The 16,852-nt window shown below is 59.3% G+C and overlaps 1 protein-coding gene across 2 annotated transcripts in view; it reads left to right on the top strand.

The window, feature by feature from the left end:
• The window catches only part of kiaa0513 (KIAA0513 ortholog), a 128,002-nt gene extending 113,061 nt beyond the window's left edge, over positions 1–14,941 (top strand). For both annotated transcript variants that reach the window (XM_085991927.1, XM_085991928.1), the window contains 6 exons: positions 122–162; positions 844–919; positions 7,012–7,089; positions 8,253–8,333; positions 9,340–9,434; positions 13,125–14,941. In XM_085991927.1, coding sequence (XP_085848053.1) covers positions 122–162; positions 844–919; positions 7,012–7,089; positions 8,253–8,333; positions 9,340–9,434; positions 13,125–13,174 — 421 coding nt within the window. In that variant the 3' untranslated portion in view covers positions 13,175–14,941. The remainder of the gene's footprint in view (positions 1–121; positions 163–843; positions 920–7,011; positions 7,090–8,252; positions 8,334–9,339; positions 9,435–13,124) is intronic.
• The last annotated feature ends 1,911 nt before the right edge of the window (positions 14,942–16,852 follow it).

Genomic DNA, 16,852 nt, shown 5'->3' with positions numbered 1-16,852 from the left:
GGCTGCTGACCGCTGAGAGTTTGTTTACTTCCCGTTTATTCCATGCTCCTGTGGGGTAAACGGTGAGACGTGGGATCCATATAGGCAATGGCACTAACTTCCTGCACCCCTTGTATTCCAGAGACTCGCAGCACCAGAGTCGGGGGAAGTCCGGGAAGAACGGTAAGTGATTTCCACATGGATTGTCTCCGGCTGTGGTTCCCGCTCCGGCTTCCCGCTGCTTTACTTTGGGTTGAGGGTCTGTTGTTTCGTTTTGCCTGCACCCACTTGCAGCCAGTCGGTTAAAGACTTGTAAACCATGGAAACAGACTGCGGAGGAAGGGACTGCGATGACTGGGCGGGGACCCTCTATGTAAGAGAACAGAGAAACTGGGATTGGAGGAGATTTAACTCTGGTGTTCAAAGTTGAAGGGTTTTGACAGAGTAAATAAAGAGAATCTGTTTCCAGTGGCAGGCGGGTCGGTAACCAGAGGACACAGATTTACGGTAATTGGCAAAAATTCTAGGGGAGATGAGAATTTATTTTATGCAGTGAGTTGTTGTGATCTGGAATGCGCTGCCTGAAAGGGTGGTGGAAGCAGATTCAATAGTAACTTTCAAAATTGAATTGGATAAATACATGAAGGGGAGAAATGTGCAGGGCTGTGGGAAAAGAGCAGGGGGGAGTGGGACTAATTGGAGAGCTCGTTCAAAGAGCCGGCACAGGCACAATGGGCCGAATGGCGGCCTCCTGTGCTGTGTCATTCTATTGCTGTCTAGAGGTAACTGTTGGTGCTAACTATCAGCATGTTTGATGAAGGGTGAAGCAGAGAGGTGACGCGTGTGCTTCTTTACTGCCCTCAGTGAGAATGGAATGTCCGGAGGAGATGAAAGGGAGGAAGATTTACCTGTACACGCACCTGAAGCTGCAGCCCATCTGGTAATTTAATTTCTAACGTTTCCGTATATCCCACAATTAACTGGTGAGTGCAGGAGTGCACCCTGGGCTCAGTGGCAGCAGCCTCGCTTCTAAGGTCGTGGGTTCAAATCCCGCTCTAGAGACTTGAGCGCATAGTCCAGGCTGACGCTCCAGTGCAGTACTGAGGGAGCGCCGCACTGTCGGAGGGGCAGTACTGAGGGAGCGCCGCACTGTCGGAGGGGCAGTACTGAGGGAGTGCCGCACTGTCGGAGGGGGCAGTACTGAGGGAGTGTCGCACTGTTGGAGGGGCAGTACTGAGGAGAAGGTTGAGGGGAGGGGGGTGTGAGGGGCGGAGGAGGAGGTTAAGGGGAGAGGGGTGTGAGGGGCGGAGGAGGAGGTTGAGGGGAGGGGTGTGTGAGGGGCGGAGGAGGAGGTTGAGGGGAGGGGGGTGTGAGGGGCGGAGGAGGAGGTTGAGGGGCGGAGGGTGTGAGGGGCGGAGGAGGAGGGTGAGGGGAGGTGGGTGAGGGGGCGGAGGGTGAGGGGAGGGGGTGTGTGAGGGGCGGAGGAGGAGGTTGAGGGGAGGGGGGTGTGAGGGGCGGAGGAGGAGGTTGAGGGGCGGAGGGTGTGAGGGGCGGAGGAGGAGGTTGAGGGGAGGGGGGTGAGGGGCGGAGGAGGAGGGTGTGAGGGGCGGAGGTTGAGGGGAGGGGGGTGTGAGGGGCGGAGGAGGAGGGTGTGAGGGGCGGTGGAGGTGGTTGAGGGGAGGGGGGTGTGAGGGGCGGAGGGTGTGAGGGGCGGAGGAGGAGGTTGAGGGGCGGAGGGTGTGAGGGGCGGAGGAGGAGGTTGAGGGGAGGGGGGTGTGAGGGGCGGAGGAGGAGGGTGTGAGGGGCGGAGGTTGAGGGGAGGGGGGTGTGAGGGGCGGAGGAGGAGGGTGTGAGGGGCGGAGGAGGTGGTTGAGGGGAGGGGGGTGTGAGGGGCGGATGGGGGTGTGAGGGGCGGAGCGGAGGAGGAGGTTGAGGGGGTGTGAGGGGCGGAGGAGGAGGGTGTGAGGGGCGGAGGAGGTGGTTGAAGGGAGGGGGGTGTGAGGGGCGGAGGGTGTGAGGGGCGGAGGGGGGTGTGAGGGGCGGAGGGTGTGAGGGGCGGAGGGGGGTGTGAGGGGCGGAGGAGGAGGTTGAGGGGAGGGGGTGTGAGGTGTGGAGGGTGTGAGGGGCAGAGGAGGAGGTTGAGGGGAGGGGGTGTGATGGGTGGAGGGTGTGAGGGGCGGAGGAGGTTGAGGGGAGGGGGTGTGAGGGGCGGGGGAGGAGGGTGAGGGGAGGGCGTGTGTGAGGGGCGGAGGAGGAGGTTGAGGGGAGGGGGTGTGAGGGGCGGATGGTGTGAGGGGCGGGGGAGGAGGGTGAGGGGCGGAGGGTGTGAGGGGCGGGGGAGGAGGGTGAGGGGAGGGGGGTGTGAGGGGCGGAGGAGGAGGTTGAGGGGAGGGGGTGTGAGGGGCGGATGGTGTGAGGGGCGGGGGAGGAGGGGGAGGGGCGGGGGAGGAGGGTGAGGGGAGGGGGGTGTGAGGGGCGGAGGAGGAGGGTGAGGGGAGGGCGTGTGTGAGGGGCGGAGGAGGAGGGTGAGGGGAGGGGGGTGTGAGGGGCGGAGGAGGAGGTTGAGGGGAGGGGGTGTGAGGGACGGAGGAGGAGGGTGAGGGGAGGGGGGTGTGAGGGGCAGAGGAGGAGGTTGAGGGGAGGGGGTGTGAGGGACGGAGGAGGAGGGTGAGGGGAGGGCGTGTGGGAGGGGCGGAGGAGGAGGGTGAGGGGAGGGGGTGTGAGGGGCGGATGGTGTGAGGGGCGGGGGAGGAGGGTGAGGGGCGGAGGGGGTGAGGGGCGGAGGGTGTGAGGGGCGGGGGAGGAGGGTGAGGGGCGGAGGGTGTGAGGGGCGGAGGAGGAGGGTGAGGGGCGGAGGGTGTGAGGGGCAGGGGAGGAGGGTGAGGGGAGGGGGGTGTGAGGGGCGGAGGAGGAGGTTGAGGGGAGGGGTGTGAGGGGCGGAGGAGGAGGTTGAGGGGAGGGGTGTGAGGGACGGAGGAGGAGGGTGAGGGGAGGGTGTGTGAGGGGCGGAGGAGGTGGTTGAGGGGAGGAGTTTGAGGGGAGGGGGTGTGAGGGGCGGAGGAGGAGGTTGAGGGGAGGGGGTGTGAGGGGCGGAGGGTGTGAGGGGCGGAGGAGGTTGAGGGGAGGGTGTGTGAGGGGCGGAGGAGGAGGTTGAGGGGAGGGGGGTGTGAGGGGCGGAGGAGGAGGGTGAGGGGCGGATGGTGTGAGGGGCGGAGGAGGAGGTTGAGGGGCGGAGGGTGTGAGGGGCGGAGGAGGAGGTTGAGGGGAGGGGGTGTGAGGGGCGGAGGAGGAGGGTGAGGGGAGGGGGTGTGAGGGACGGAGGAGGAGGGTGAGGGGAGGGCGTGTGTGAGGGGCGGAGGAGCAGGGTGAGGGGAGGGGGTGTGAGGGGCGGAGGAGGAGGGTGAGGGGAGGGGGGTGAGGGGAGGGCGTGTGTGAGGGGCGGGGGAGGAGGGTGAGGGGAGGGGGAGGAGGGTGAGGGGAGGGCGTGTGTGAGGGGCGGATGGTGTGAGGGATGGAGGAGGAGGGTGAGGGGAGGGGGTGTGAGGGGCGGAGGAGGAGGGTGAGGGGAGGGGGTGTGAGGGGCGGAGGAGGAGGGGGTGTGAGGGACGGAGGAGGAGGGTGAGGGGAGGGGGTGTGAAGGGCGGGGGAGGAGGGTGAGGGGAGGGGGGGTGAGGTGAGGGGTGGAGGGTGTGAGGGGCGGAGGAGGAGGGTGAGGGGAGGGGGTGTGAGGGGCGGAGGAGGAGGTTGAGGGGAGGGGGTGTGATGGGTGGAGGGTGTGAGGGACGGAGGAGGAGGGTGAGGGGAGGTGGGTGAGGGACGGAGGAGGAGGGTGAGGGGAGGGGGTGTGAGGGGCGGAGGAGGAGCGTGAGGGGAGGGCGTGTGAGGGGCGGAGGAGGAGGGTGAGGGGAGGGGGGTGTGAGGGGCGGAGGAGGAGGTTGAGGGGAGGGGGTGTGAGGGGCGGATGGTGTGAGGGGCGGGGGAGGAGGGGGAGGGGCGGGGGAGGAGGGTGAGGGGAGGGGGGTGTGAGGGGCGGAGGAGGAGGGTGAGGGGAGGGCGTGTGTGAGGGGCGGAGGAGGAGGGTGAGGGGAGGGGGGTGTGAGGGGCGGAGGAGGAGGTTGAGGGGAGGGGGTGTGAGGGACGGAGGAGGAGGGTGAGGGGAGGGGGGTGTGAGGGGCAGAGGAGGAGGTTGAGGGGAGGGGGTGTGAGGGACGGAGGAGGAGGGTGAGGGGAGGGCGTGTGGGAGGGGCGGAGGAGGAGGGTGAGGGGAGGGGGTGTGAGGGGCGGATGGTGTGAGGGGCGGGGGAGGAGGGTGAGGGGCGGAGGGGGTGAGGGGCGGAGGGTGTGAGGGGCGGGGGAGGAGGGTGAGGGGCGGAGGGTGTGAGGGGCGGAGGGTGTGAGGGGCAGGGGAGGAGGGTGAGGGGAGGGGGGTGTGAGGGGCGGAGGAGGAGGTTGAGGGGAGGGGTGTGAGGGGCGGAGGAGGAGGTTGAGGGGAGGGGTGTGAGGGACGGAGGAGGAGGGTGAGGGGAGGGTGTGTGAGGGGCGGAGGAGGTGGTTGAGGGGAGGAGTTTGAGGGGAGGGGGTGTGAGGGGCGGAGGAGGAGGTTGAGGGGAGGGGGTGTGAGGGGCGGAGGGTGTGAGGGGCGGAGGAGGTTGAGGGGAGGGTGTGTGAGGGGCGGAGGAGGAGGTTGAGGGGAGGGGGGTGTGAGGGGCGGAGGAGGAGGGTGAGGGGCGGATGGTGTGAGGGGCGGAGGAGGAGGTTGAGGGGCGGAGGGTGTGAGGGGCGGAGGAGGAGGTTGAGGGGAGGGGGTGTGAGGGGCGGAGGAGGAGGGTGAGGGGAGGGGGTGTGAGGGACGGAGGAGGAGGGTGAGGGGAGGGCGTGTGTGAGGGGCGGAGGAGCAGGGTGAGGGGAGGGGGTGTGAGGGGCGGAGGAGGAGGGTGAGGGGAGGGGGGTGAGGGGAGGGCGTGTGTGAGGGGCGGGGGAGGAGGGTGAGGGGAGGGGGAGGAGGGTGAGGGGAGGGCGTGTGTGAGGGGCGGATGGTGTGAGGGATGGAGGAGGAGGGTGAGGGGAGGGGGTGTGAGGGGCGGAGGAGGAGGGTGAGGGGAGGGGGTGTGAGGGGCGGAGGAGGAGGGGGTGTGAGGGACGGAGGAGGAGGGTGAGGGGAGGGGGTGTGAAGGGCGGGGGAGGAGGGTGAGGGGAGGGGGGGTGAGGTGAGGGGTGGAGGGTGTGAGGGGCGGAGGAGGAGGGTGAGGGGAGGGGGTGTGAGGGGCGGAGGAGGAGGTTGAGGGGAGGGGGTGTGATGGGTGGAGGGTGTGAGGGACGGAGGAGGAGGGTGAGGGGAGGTGGGTGAGGGACGGAGGAGGAGGGTGAGGGGAGGGGGTGTGAGGGGCGGAGGAGGAGCGTGAGGGGAGGGCGTGTGAGGGGCGGAGGAGGAGGGTGAGGGGCGGAGGGTGTGTGTGAGGGGCGGAGGAGGAGGGTGAGGGGAGGTGGGTGAGGGACGGAGGAGGAGGGTGAGGGGAGGGGGTGTGATGGGTGGAGGGTGTGAGGGGTGGAGGAGGTTGAGGGGAGGAGGGTGAGGGGCGGAGGAGGGGGGTGAGGGGCGGAGGGTGTGAGGGGAGGGCGTGTGTGAGGGGCGGAGGAGGAGGGTGAGGGGAGGTGGGTGAGGGACGGAGGAGGAGGGTGAGGGGAGGGGGTGTGATGGGTGGAGGGTGTGAGGGGCGGAGGAGGGTGAGGGGAGGGGGGGTGAGGTGAGGGGTGGAGGGTGTGAGGGGCGGAGGAGGAGGGTGAGGGGAGGGGGTGTGAGGGGCGGAGGAGGAGGTTGAGGGGAGGGGGTGTGATGGGTGGAGGGTGTGAGGGACGGAGGAGGAGGGTGAGGGGAGGTGGGTGAGGGACGGAGGAGGAGGGTGAGGGGAGGGGGTGTGAGGGGCGGAGGAGGAGCGTGAGGGGAGGGCGTGTGAGGGGCGGAGGAGGAGGGTGAGGGGCGGAGGGTGTGTGTGAGGGGCGGAGGAGGAGGGTGAGGGGAGGTGGGTGAGGGACGGAGGAGGAGGGTGAGGGGAGGGGGTGTGATGGGTGGAGGGTGTGAGGGGTGGAGGAGGTTGAGGGGAGGAGGGTGAGGGGCGGAGGAGGGGGGTGAGGGGCGGAGGGTGTGAGGGGAGGGCGTGTGTGAGGGGCGGAGGAGGAGGGTGAGGGGAGGTGGGTGAGGGACGGAGGAGGAGGGTGAGGGGAGGGGGTGTGATGGGTGGAGGGTGTGAGGGGCGGAGGAGGTTGAGGGGAGGAGGGTGAGGGGAGGGGGTGTGAGGGGCGGAGGAGGAGGGTGAGGGGTGTGAGACACTGCGGAGATTTGATGGAGAGCCATTGTAGCTCTGAGGACCGGGTGATGGGCGAGTGGGACTGGATAGAATGGGAGCGGCAGTGTGTTTGAGTTGGAACTTGTGTAGAGAAGGGAGTGAGGAGGTTCTTGGAAAAGTTAATGGTGTGGATGATGGTTTAATTGGGGCTGTGGTAGAGGCAGCCCCTTGTATTCCAGTCCTCTCGATATAAAGGCCAGCATTCTGATTATTTTTTGTACCTGTCCATGACAGTTTAATGATTTATGTACCTGGACCCCCCAAGTCTCTCTGGAGCTCCACCACTTCCAGCTTTTCACCATTTAGAAAGTACGCTGTTGTCTAAAGTGTGATAACCTCGCATTTGCTTACATTGAAATCCATTTGCCGTAGTTTTGCCCATTCACTTAATCTATTAATATCTCTTTTTACTTTTATTTTTCCTACAATGCTGCCTATCTGGGTCATCTAAGTTACTAAATACAGTCAACACAGATCCCTGCTGGACTCCACAGGTCGGTCAGTCACTGAAAGAGAAAGACCATTTAGTGTTTCTCAGATCCTGTTCTAATGAGGGCTTTCTCCAACCGGCTTCTCTTCCAGTGACTGACCCACGTGTGTATCTCCAGCTTTTCTTTCAATCCCTGCAGCATTAATGGGTGAAGAGTTTGACCAGCTCACACTGACCGTTTGTCCTCTCTTGTGTCAGGCACACCCTGAGGTTTTGGAATGCTGCCTTCTTCGACGCAGTCCACTGTGAGCGCAGGAAGCGATCGCCAACAACCAGGTATGGGACGGACTCGGCTTATTGCACGTGCTTCGGGCTTCACCGCCCGCGATCACCCAGGGACAGGGCAAAGTACTGATGGAGGACTAGGTCACAATTAGAGGCTGCTGGTAAACAGCGCTGACCCCTGACTGACCCCCCCCCCGAGCACTGACGCACTGTGTGACGGGGAGGGGTGTTGGGTGTCCCGCTGGGGTCACTGGATGGTATCCGGGGCTGGATCCACGGTCGATGAATTGCTCCCCCTCCCCCAGTCAGTCTCATGGTTAAACCCCTCGTTTTGCCGTGGGTTAGATCGCATTCCTGAGCAGCGATGGAGCCTGGAATCTCTGCTCTCTGGCTCAGTGACGCTGGTCAGTACATTTACTTGCCAAACATCGGGGGAGTTTGACCGGTGGGTTTGTACCGGACGCTGTTAACAAAACGTCATTATTTACAGAGAAAACCTGGCGTAGAGAAATAGGAGACAGATTTCGTGTAAAACATGGAGTCGAGAGATCCCGGGGCCCCGATATTGGCTGGGAGTGAACCGGAAATCCCGGAGACGCCAAATTTATCACGGGACCTCCCTATCATTTTTTAAATTCCATTTCTCGCCTGGCAGATGGCCAGATTGACCGGCGGGACAAGCAGCGGTGGGAGGCGAGGGACCGGAAGGGAGGGGGTTGGGGCTTGGGCCAATCGCAGGGGGTGGGGGGCTGGCAGCGAGGAGAGGCCACAATTGGCAGAAGGTTTGTTTGGGGGGCCGGGGGAATCTCTCCTGCTGCGACTGGCCCACAAGCAGTGCTGGAAAAGCGCTTACCCGTCTCCATTTCGCTGCCGGGTTTCCTGAGCCCTGGAAAACCCAGTCAGTGTTGTATTTAAATCAGGCTCCCGAATGCACCATGGGAGATTGATTTAAATATTAATTTCGTTTCCCGTTGCCTCTGCAAGACGGCTTGCACCCACTGCCTTAAAAATGGCGGCAGATACGCAGCGAGTTGGGTTCATGGTTCACAATATATTTTTAACCCTCCCCCCTCCCCCAAGCCCCTGACCTTCTCCCACCCGCAATGGGGGGTTGATATTGGGAGACGTGGAGGAGGGAGTTCAGGCTGTTCCACACACTGAGCTGCCTCTGATCGGGCTAACACCGGATGGATTTGTGAATTCTGCTCCGACAGGGAGAAGTGGTGTCACATGACCCCGGAGGAGCGCGACGACAGCCATCGATTTAACGAGAATATCGCATTCGGGCAACTTGGGTAAGAACTGGGGGCGTGTGTGTATGTGTGGGGGGGGGGGGAAGGGGTGATATGTGTGGGGGGGGGGATGGATGTGTGGGATGGGAGTGTTGGGGATGGGGTGATGGTGGATTGTGGGGGTGTGTGTGGGGGGGAGGGGCGATGGTGGATTGTGGGGGAGGGGGTGATGGTGGATTGTGGGGGAGGGGGCGATGGGGTGGGTGGGATGGGGGTGTGGGGGTGATGGTGGATTGTGGGGGAGGGGGGTGATGGTGGATTGTGGGGGAGGGGGTGATGGGGTGTGTGTGGGGGAGGGGGTGATGGTGGATTGTGGGGGAGGGGGGTGATGGGGTGTGTGTGGGGGAGGGGGTGATGGGGTGTGTGTGGGGGAGGGGGTGATGGGGTGTGTGTGGGGGAGGGGGTGGATGGTGGATTGTGGGGGTGGGGGTGTGTGTGGGGGGAGGGGTGATGGTGGATTGTGGGGGAGGGGGTGATGGGGTGGGTGTGGGGGAGGGGGTGATGGGGTGGGTGTGGGGGAGGGGGTGATGGGGTGGGTGTGGGGGGGGATTGCGGGGGAGGGGGTGATGGGGTGGGTGTGGGGGAGGGGGTGATGGGGTGGGTGTGGGGGAGGGGGTGATGGGGTGGGTGTGGGGGAGGGGGTGGGTGATGGTGGATTGTGGGGGAGGGGGTGATGGGGTGGGTGTGGGGGAGGGGGGTGATGGGGTGGGTGTGGGGGAGGGGGTGATGGGGTGGGTGTGGGGGAGGGGGTGATGGGGTGGGTGTGGGGGAGGGGGTGATGGGGTGGGTGTGGGGGAGGGGGTGATGGGGTGGGTGTGGGGGAGGGGGGTGATGGGGTGGGTGTGGGGGAGGGGGTGATGGGGTGGGGGTGGTGTGGGGGGGGGTGATGGGGGAGGGGGTGATGGGGTGGGGGAGGGGGTGATGGGGTGGGTGTGTGCCTGACCCTGGGGTAACTCCCCCGCTGCTGTTATCAATGCTGATCTGGGATTTGCTCCTTTCTCTGCCGCAGGACTTTCACACACAACATGGTGGCTTTCGGACTAAACAAGAAACTCTGCAGTGACTTCCTGAAGAAGCAATCGGTGATCGGGAACCTGAACCAAGGCAAGAGGGGCGCGGCGGGGCGCGGCAGATTGATTCTGGGCAGGACTGGTGTCCTTTGAGCTCTGCGACCAGGTTGTTCACCCAGCTCAGACTGACAGGATGAAAGTCTATTTGTTCTCGATCCAGCTGTTCAAAATTGAAACTCTAGTTTGGATTTAATGAACGTTAACTTAGCAATCTGATCAAAGACAGAAGTAGAAGTACGCAATGCACACAGAAGGAGGGATTCCTGATGTTGGGTCATTGGGACATTGTAGAGGGAGCTTTACCCTGTATCTAACCCGTGTGGTACCTGCCCTGGGAGTGTTTGATGGGACAGTGTAGAGGGAGCTTTACTCTGTATCTAACCCGTGCTGTACCTGCCCTGGGAGTGTTTGATGGGACAGTGTAGAGGGAGCTTTACTCTGTACCTGGGAGTGTTTGATGGGACAGTGTAGAGGGAGCTTTACTCTGTATCTAACCCGTGCTGTACCTGCCCTGGGAGTGTTTGATGGGACAGTGTAGAGGGAGCTTTACTCTGTATCTAACCCGTGCTGTACCTGCCCTGGGAGTGTTTGATGGGACAGTGTAGAGGGAGCTTTACTCTGTATCTAACCCGTGCTGTACCTGCCCTGGGAGTGTTTGATGGGGACAGTGTAGAGGGAGCTTTACTCTGTATCTAACCCGTGCTGTACCTGCCCTGGGAGTGTTTGATGGGACAGTGTAGAGGGAGCTTTACTCTGTATCTAACCCGTGCTGTACCTGCCCTGGGAGTGTTTGATGGACAGTGTAGAGGGAGCTTTACCTCTGTATCTAGCCCCGTGCTGTACCTGCCCTGGGAGTGTTTGATGGGACAGTGTAGAGGGAGCTTTACTCTGTATCTAACCCGTGCTGTACCTGCCCTGGGAGTGTTTGACGGGACAGTGTAGAGGGAGCTTTACTCTGTATCTAACCCGTGCTGTACCTGCCCTGGGAGTGTTGATGGGACAGTGTAGAGGGAGCTTTACTCTGTATCTAACCCGTGCTGTACCTGCCCTGGGAGTGTTTGATGGTACAGTGTAGAGGGAGCTTTACTCTGTATCTAACCCGTGCTGTACCTGCCCTGGAGTGTTTGATGGGGCAGTGTAGAGGGAGCTTTACTCTGTATCTAACCCGTGCTGCACCTGCCCTGGGAGTGTGTGATGGGACAGTGTAGAGGGAGCTTTACTCTGTATCTAACCCCGTGCTGCACCTGCCCTGGGAGTGTTTGATGGGACAGTGTAGAGGCAGCTTTACTCTGTATCTAACCCGTGCTGTACCTGCCCTGGGAGTGTTTGATGGGACAGTGTAGAGGGAGCTTTACTCTGTACCTGCCCTGGGAGTGTTTGATGGGACAGTGTAGAGGGGAGCTTTACTCTGTATCTAACCCCGTGCTGTACCTGCCCTGGGAGTGTTTGATGGGACAAGTGTAGAGGGAGCTTTACTCTGTATCTAACCCGTGCTGTACCTGCCCTGGGAGTGTTTGATGGGGACAGTGTAGAGGGAGCTTTACTCTGTATCTCAACCCGTGCTGTACCTGCCCTGGGAGTGTTTGATGGGACAGTGTAGAGGGAGCTTTACTCTGTATCTAACCCGTGCTGTACCTGCCCTGGGAGTGTTTGATGGGACAGTGTAGAGGGAGCTTTACTCTGTATCTAACCCGTGCTGTACCTGCCCTGGGAGTGTTTGACGGGACAGTGTAGAGGGAGCTTTACTCTGTATCTAACCCGTGCTGTACCTGCCCTGGGAGTGTTTGATGGGACAGTGTAGAGGGAGCTTTACTCCTGTATCTAACCCGTGCTGTACCTGCCCTGGGAGTGTTTGATGGTACAGTGTAGAGGGAGCTTTACTCTGTATCTAACCCGTGCTGTTACCTGCCCTGGGAGTGTTTGATGGGGCAGTGTAGAGGGAGCTTTACTCTGTATCTAACCCGTGCTGCACCTGCCCTGGGAGTGTGTGATGGGACAGTGTAGAGGGAGCTTTACTCTGTATCTAACCCCGTGCTGCACCTGCCCTGGGAGTGTTTGATGGGACAGTGTAGAGGCAGCTTTACTCTGTATCTAACCCGTGCTGTACCTGCCCTGGGAGTGTTTGATGGGACAGTGTAGAGGCAGCTTTACTCTGTATCTAACCCCATGCTGTACCTGCCCTGGGAGTGTTTGATGGACAGTGTAGAGGGAGCTTTACTCTGTATCTAACCCGTGCTGTACCTGCCCTGGGAGTGTTTGATGGGACAGTGTAGAGGGAGCTTTAACTCTGTATCTAACCCGTGCTGTACCTGCCCTGGGAGTGGTTTGATGGGGACAGTGTAGAGGGAGCTTTACTCTGTATCTAACCCGTGCTGTACCTGCCCTGGGAGTGTTTGATGGGACAGTGTAGAGGGAGCTTTACTCTGTATCTAACCCGTGCTGTACCTGCCCTGGGAGTGTTTGATGGGACAGTGTAGAGGGAGCTTTACTCTGTATCTAGCCCCGTGCTGTACCTGCCCTGGGAGTGTTTGATGGGACAGTGTAGAGGGAGCTTTACTCTGTATCTAACCCGTGCTGTACCTGCCCTGGGAGTGTTTGACGGGACAGTGTAGAGGGAGCTTTACTCTGTATCTAACCCGTGCTGTACCTGCCCTGGGAGTGTTTGAAGGGACAGTGTAGAGGGAGCTTTACTCTGTATCTAACCCGTGCTGTACCTGCCCTGGGAGTGTTTGATGGTACAGTGTAGAGGGAGCTTTACTCTGTATCTAACCCGTGCTGTACCTGCCCTGGGAAGTGTTTGATGGGGCAGTGTAGAGGGAGCTTTACTCTGTATCTAACCCGTGCTGCACCTGCCCTGGGAGTGTGTGATGGGACAGTGTAGAGGGAGCTTTACTCTGTATCTAACCCCGTGCTGCACCTGCCCTGGGAGTGTTTGATGGGACAGTGTAGAGGCAGCTTTACTCTGTATCTAACCCGTGCTGTACCTGCCCTGGGAGTGTTTGATGGGACAGTGTAGAGGCAGCTTTACTCTGTATCTAACCCATGCTGTACCTGCCCTGGGAGTGTTTGATGGGACAGTGTAGAGGGAGCTTTACTCTGTATCTAACCCGTGCTGTACCTGCCCTGGGAGTGTTTGATGGGACAGTGTAGAGGGAGCTTTACTCTGTATCTAACCCGTGCTGTACCTGCCCTGGGAGTGTTTGATGGGACAGTGTAGAGGGAGCTTTACTCTGTATCTAACCCGTGCTGTACCTGCCCTGGGAGTGTTTGATGGGACAGTGTAGAGGCAGCTTTACTCTGTATCTAACCCATGCTGTACCTGCCCTGGGAGTGTTTGATGGGACAGTGTAGAGGGAGCTTTACTCTGTATCTAACCCGTGCTGTACCTGCCCTGGGAGTGTTTGATGGGACAGTGTAGAGGGAGCTTTACTCTGTATCTAACCCGTGCTGTACCTGCCCTGGGAGTGTTTGATGGGACAGTGTAGAGGGAGCTTTACTCTGTATCTAACCCGTGCTGTACCTGCCCCGGGAGTGTTTGATGGGACAGTGTAGAGGGAGCTTTACTCTGTATCTAACCCGTGCTGTACCTGCCCTGGAGTGTTTGATGGGACAGTGTAGAGGGAGCTTTACTCTGTATGTAACCCGTGCTGTACCTGCCCTGGGGGTGTTTGATGAGCAGAATTTCCTACTAACCAATTCCTTGCTCTTGTATTCGTGTTTCCAGAGCAGTACAAGTTGCTGTGTGACCACATTGAGCAGATGGCGGTGGAATGAAGCACAGGAACAAGACACCGTGTTCGACACACGAGCAGCCGGGAGGCTCCACCTTAAGCTACTGCCCTTCGACCCTGCGTCTTGCACCACTGCCGACCCTGGCAGTGAGGTCATCGGTTACTGTGGTTACACGGGGCGGATATGCCAACGTATCTGACTTGCTCTACAGTGATTGGTCGAGTTCTGCTGCGCGCCCACGAGTGTTTTATTGTGTACTCCGCTGGCGGGGCGACATGATTGGCTATTTCACTGACAAAATGCGTCTGGTTACCATGAGGGAACAGAGGGCGGTTATTGGATCTGCAGTGAATAATGCAACCGTAATCCGGCCATGTTAAACCCTCTCGAGGAAGAGCTTGACAAAATGTGAGGAACACGTTGGCAGATCAGCCTGTACCACGGATAATATCACCGCTCGGACCCTGCTCCATAGAACTAGGTGCTGCCACCGTGCTTAAGGTTGTGTGGGTGTGTGTGTCTGTGTGCGTGTGCCGTTCTCATGTTTACTGAAATGAAGGACCAATCACATCTGATGAGTGTTTGCCACCACTTGTGTCCGGCTAACTGGTAGCAGCCTCTGGGTTAACCCCATCTGGATGTTTAAACAGGGAAACAACTTGGCATTTTACTGAGGAGTCAGTTCCAGGGAAGCTGGGGTGTTAGTTTGTAACCTGCTCATATTCTGGGCTTGCCGTCCTTTGTGGTGTTAAAACCTGTGTGTGTGTGTGTGTGTCTCTATGTTGAAAATTCTGTGTCTGTGTGTGTGTGTGAATGACCGTGTGGACATTTTCATTGAACAATCTCCTGGTTACGTGGGATTTTGGAGATGAGCAGATTAAATTCTAAAGCCCATTAACTTGTTTTCTCCACTGTCGAGTCACTCGTGCTCAGGATCGCTTCTGTCACCAGCAGCACCGTCGCTGTGCCCCCAGGATGTGGGCCTGCTGCTTGGTGTGTGGAGGCGTCACATTGAGTTGCTCTCACATCCAGCAGGCAGCTTGAGGCCCCAGTTCCACACTACAGTAAAGGGCCAAGCTCTGCAACCGCAGTGTAGTTTAAATGTTCAAGTGATGATCTCCCACTAGATGTCATTTACACAAACACTGAAAACCTCAATCACATCCGCCACCCTTTCCGTCCTCGAGTTTAGGCTAAACACGGACACCTGGATCCGCCCATTTCCCAATCCCGCCTCTAACTGTGTCCTGCCTTAAAGGAATGCTGACTGTCCCGGGACAATAGCTGCCCTTCACCCTCGGGCCACTGAGGATCGGGAAGTTTATTAATGTATCTGTCTCCTGACTATTGATCTTGCGGTGTATTCTGTCTGATGTGCTGATACCTGCCATGTGATGTTTACATTTCTCAGTATCAGTGTGTTTTTTCTATAAGTATTACTGTTTTATTCAACATATCGAGCGATTTTAAATGTGAGAAAGGCCAAGTCTTTGAGGGATCAGAATGAGCCCATTCTCCCTGTCGGTTTAATTCCTGGTTTGTGATTCCAGAGCTGATCTTTGTTGATTTTAAATTGACAACAGGCTCTGGCATTGGAAGGTTCCATCGACTCTCCACTCCGAGAGGGCCCACTCCAGCACTGTATATACTGCAGCTCAGTAAATGCTGCACCGTGCAGACCTCCCTCTGCACCATCCCCACTCCAGCACTGTATATACTGCAGCTCAGTAAATGCTGCACCGTGCAGACCTCCCTCTGCACCATCTCCACTCCTGCACGTATATACTGCAGCTCAGTAAATGCTGCACCGTGCAGACCTCCCTCTGCACCATCCCCACTCCAGCACTGTATATACTGCAGCTCAGTAAATGCTGCACCGTGCAGACCTCCCGCTGCACCATCTCCACTCCAGCACTGTATATACTGCAGCTCAGTAAATGCTGCACCGTGCAGACCTCCCGCTGCACCATCCCCACTCCTGCACGTATATACTGCAGCTCAGTAAATGCTGCACCGTGCAGACCTCCCTCTGCACCATCCCCACTCCAGCACTGTATATACTGCAGCTCAGTAAATGCTGCACCGTGCAGACCTCCCGCTGCACCATCTCCACTCCAGCACTGTATATACTGCAGCTCAGTAAATGCTGCACCGTGCAGACCTCCCGCTGCACCATCTCCACTCCAGCACTGTATATACTGCAGCTCAGTAAATGCTGCACCGTGCAGACCTCCCTCTGCACCATCCCCACTCCTGCACGTATATACTGCAGCTCAGTAAATGCTGCACCGTGCAGACCTCCCTCTGCACCATCCCCACTCCTGCACTGTATATACTGCAGCTCAGTAAATGCTGCACCGTGCAGACCTCCCTCTGCACCATCCCCACTCCTGCACGTATATACTGCAGCTCAGTAAATGCTGCACCGTGCAGACCTCCCTCTGCACCATCCCCACTCCTGCACGTATATACTGCAGCTCAGTAAATGCTGCACCGTGCAGACCTCCCTCTGCACCATCCCCACTCCAGCACTGTATATACTGCAGCTCAGTAAATGCTGCACCGTGCAGACCTCCCTCTGCACCATCTCCACTCCTGCACGTATATACTGCAGCTCAGTAAATGCTGCACCGTGCAGACCTCCCTCTGCACCATCCCCACTCCAGCACTGTATATACTGCAGCTCAGTAAATGCTGCACCGTGCAGACCTCCCTCTGCACCATCTCCACTCCTGCACGTATATACTGCAGCTCAGTAAATGCTGCACCGTGCAGACCTCCCTCTGCACCATCCCCACTCCAGCACTGTATATACTGCAGCTCAGTAAATGCTGCACCGTGCAGACCTCCCTCTGCACCATCTCCACTCCTGCACGTATATACTGCAGCTCAGTAAATGCTGCACCGTGCAGACCTCCCTCTGCACCATCCCCACTCCTGCACGTATATACTGCAGCTCAGTAAATGCTGCACCGTGCAGACCTCCCTCTGCACCATCTCCACTCCAGCACTGTATATACTGCAGCTCAGTAAATGCTGCACCGTGCAGACCTCCCTCTGCACCATCTCCACTCCTGCACGTATATACTGCAGCTCAATAAATGCTGCACCGTGCAGACCTCCCTCTGCACCATCCCCACTCCAGCACTGTATATACTGCAGCTCAGTAAATGCTGCACCGTGCAGACCTCCCTCTGCACTATCTCCACTCCAGCACTGTATATACTGCAGCTCAGTAAATGCTGCACCGTGCAGACCTCCCTCTGCACCATCCCCACTCCTGCACGTATATACTGCAGCTCAGTAAATGCTGCACCGTGCAGACCTCCCTCTGCACCATCCCCACTCCTGCACGTATATACTGCAGCTCAGTAAATGCTGCACCGTGCAGACCTCCCTCTGCACCATCCCCACTCCAGCACTGTATATACTGCAGCTCAGTAAATGCTGCACCGTGCAGACCTCCCGCTGCACCATCCCCACTCCAGCACTGTATATACTGCAGCTCAGTAAATGCTGCACCGTGCAGACCTCCCTCTGCACCATCTCCACTCCTGCACGTATATACTGCAGCTCAGTAAATGCTGCACCGTGCAGACCTCCCGCTGCACCATCCCCACTCCAGCACTGTATATACTGCAGCTCAGTAAATGCTGCACCGTGCAGACCTCCCGCTGCACCATCTCCACTCCAGCACTGTATATACTGCAGCTCAGTAAA

This window comes from Somniosus microcephalus, chromosome 6, assembly GCF_052327205.1.
Source record: "Somniosus microcephalus isolate GS21.2 chromosome 6, FLI_Smic_1.0, whole genome shotgun sequence".
Lineage (NCBI taxonomy): Eukaryota > Metazoa > Chordata > Chondrichthyes > Squaliformes > Somniosidae > Somniosus > Somniosus microcephalus.
Note: the sequence above shows the minus strand (reverse complement) of the source record. Positions and strands in the feature narration are given on the sequence as shown.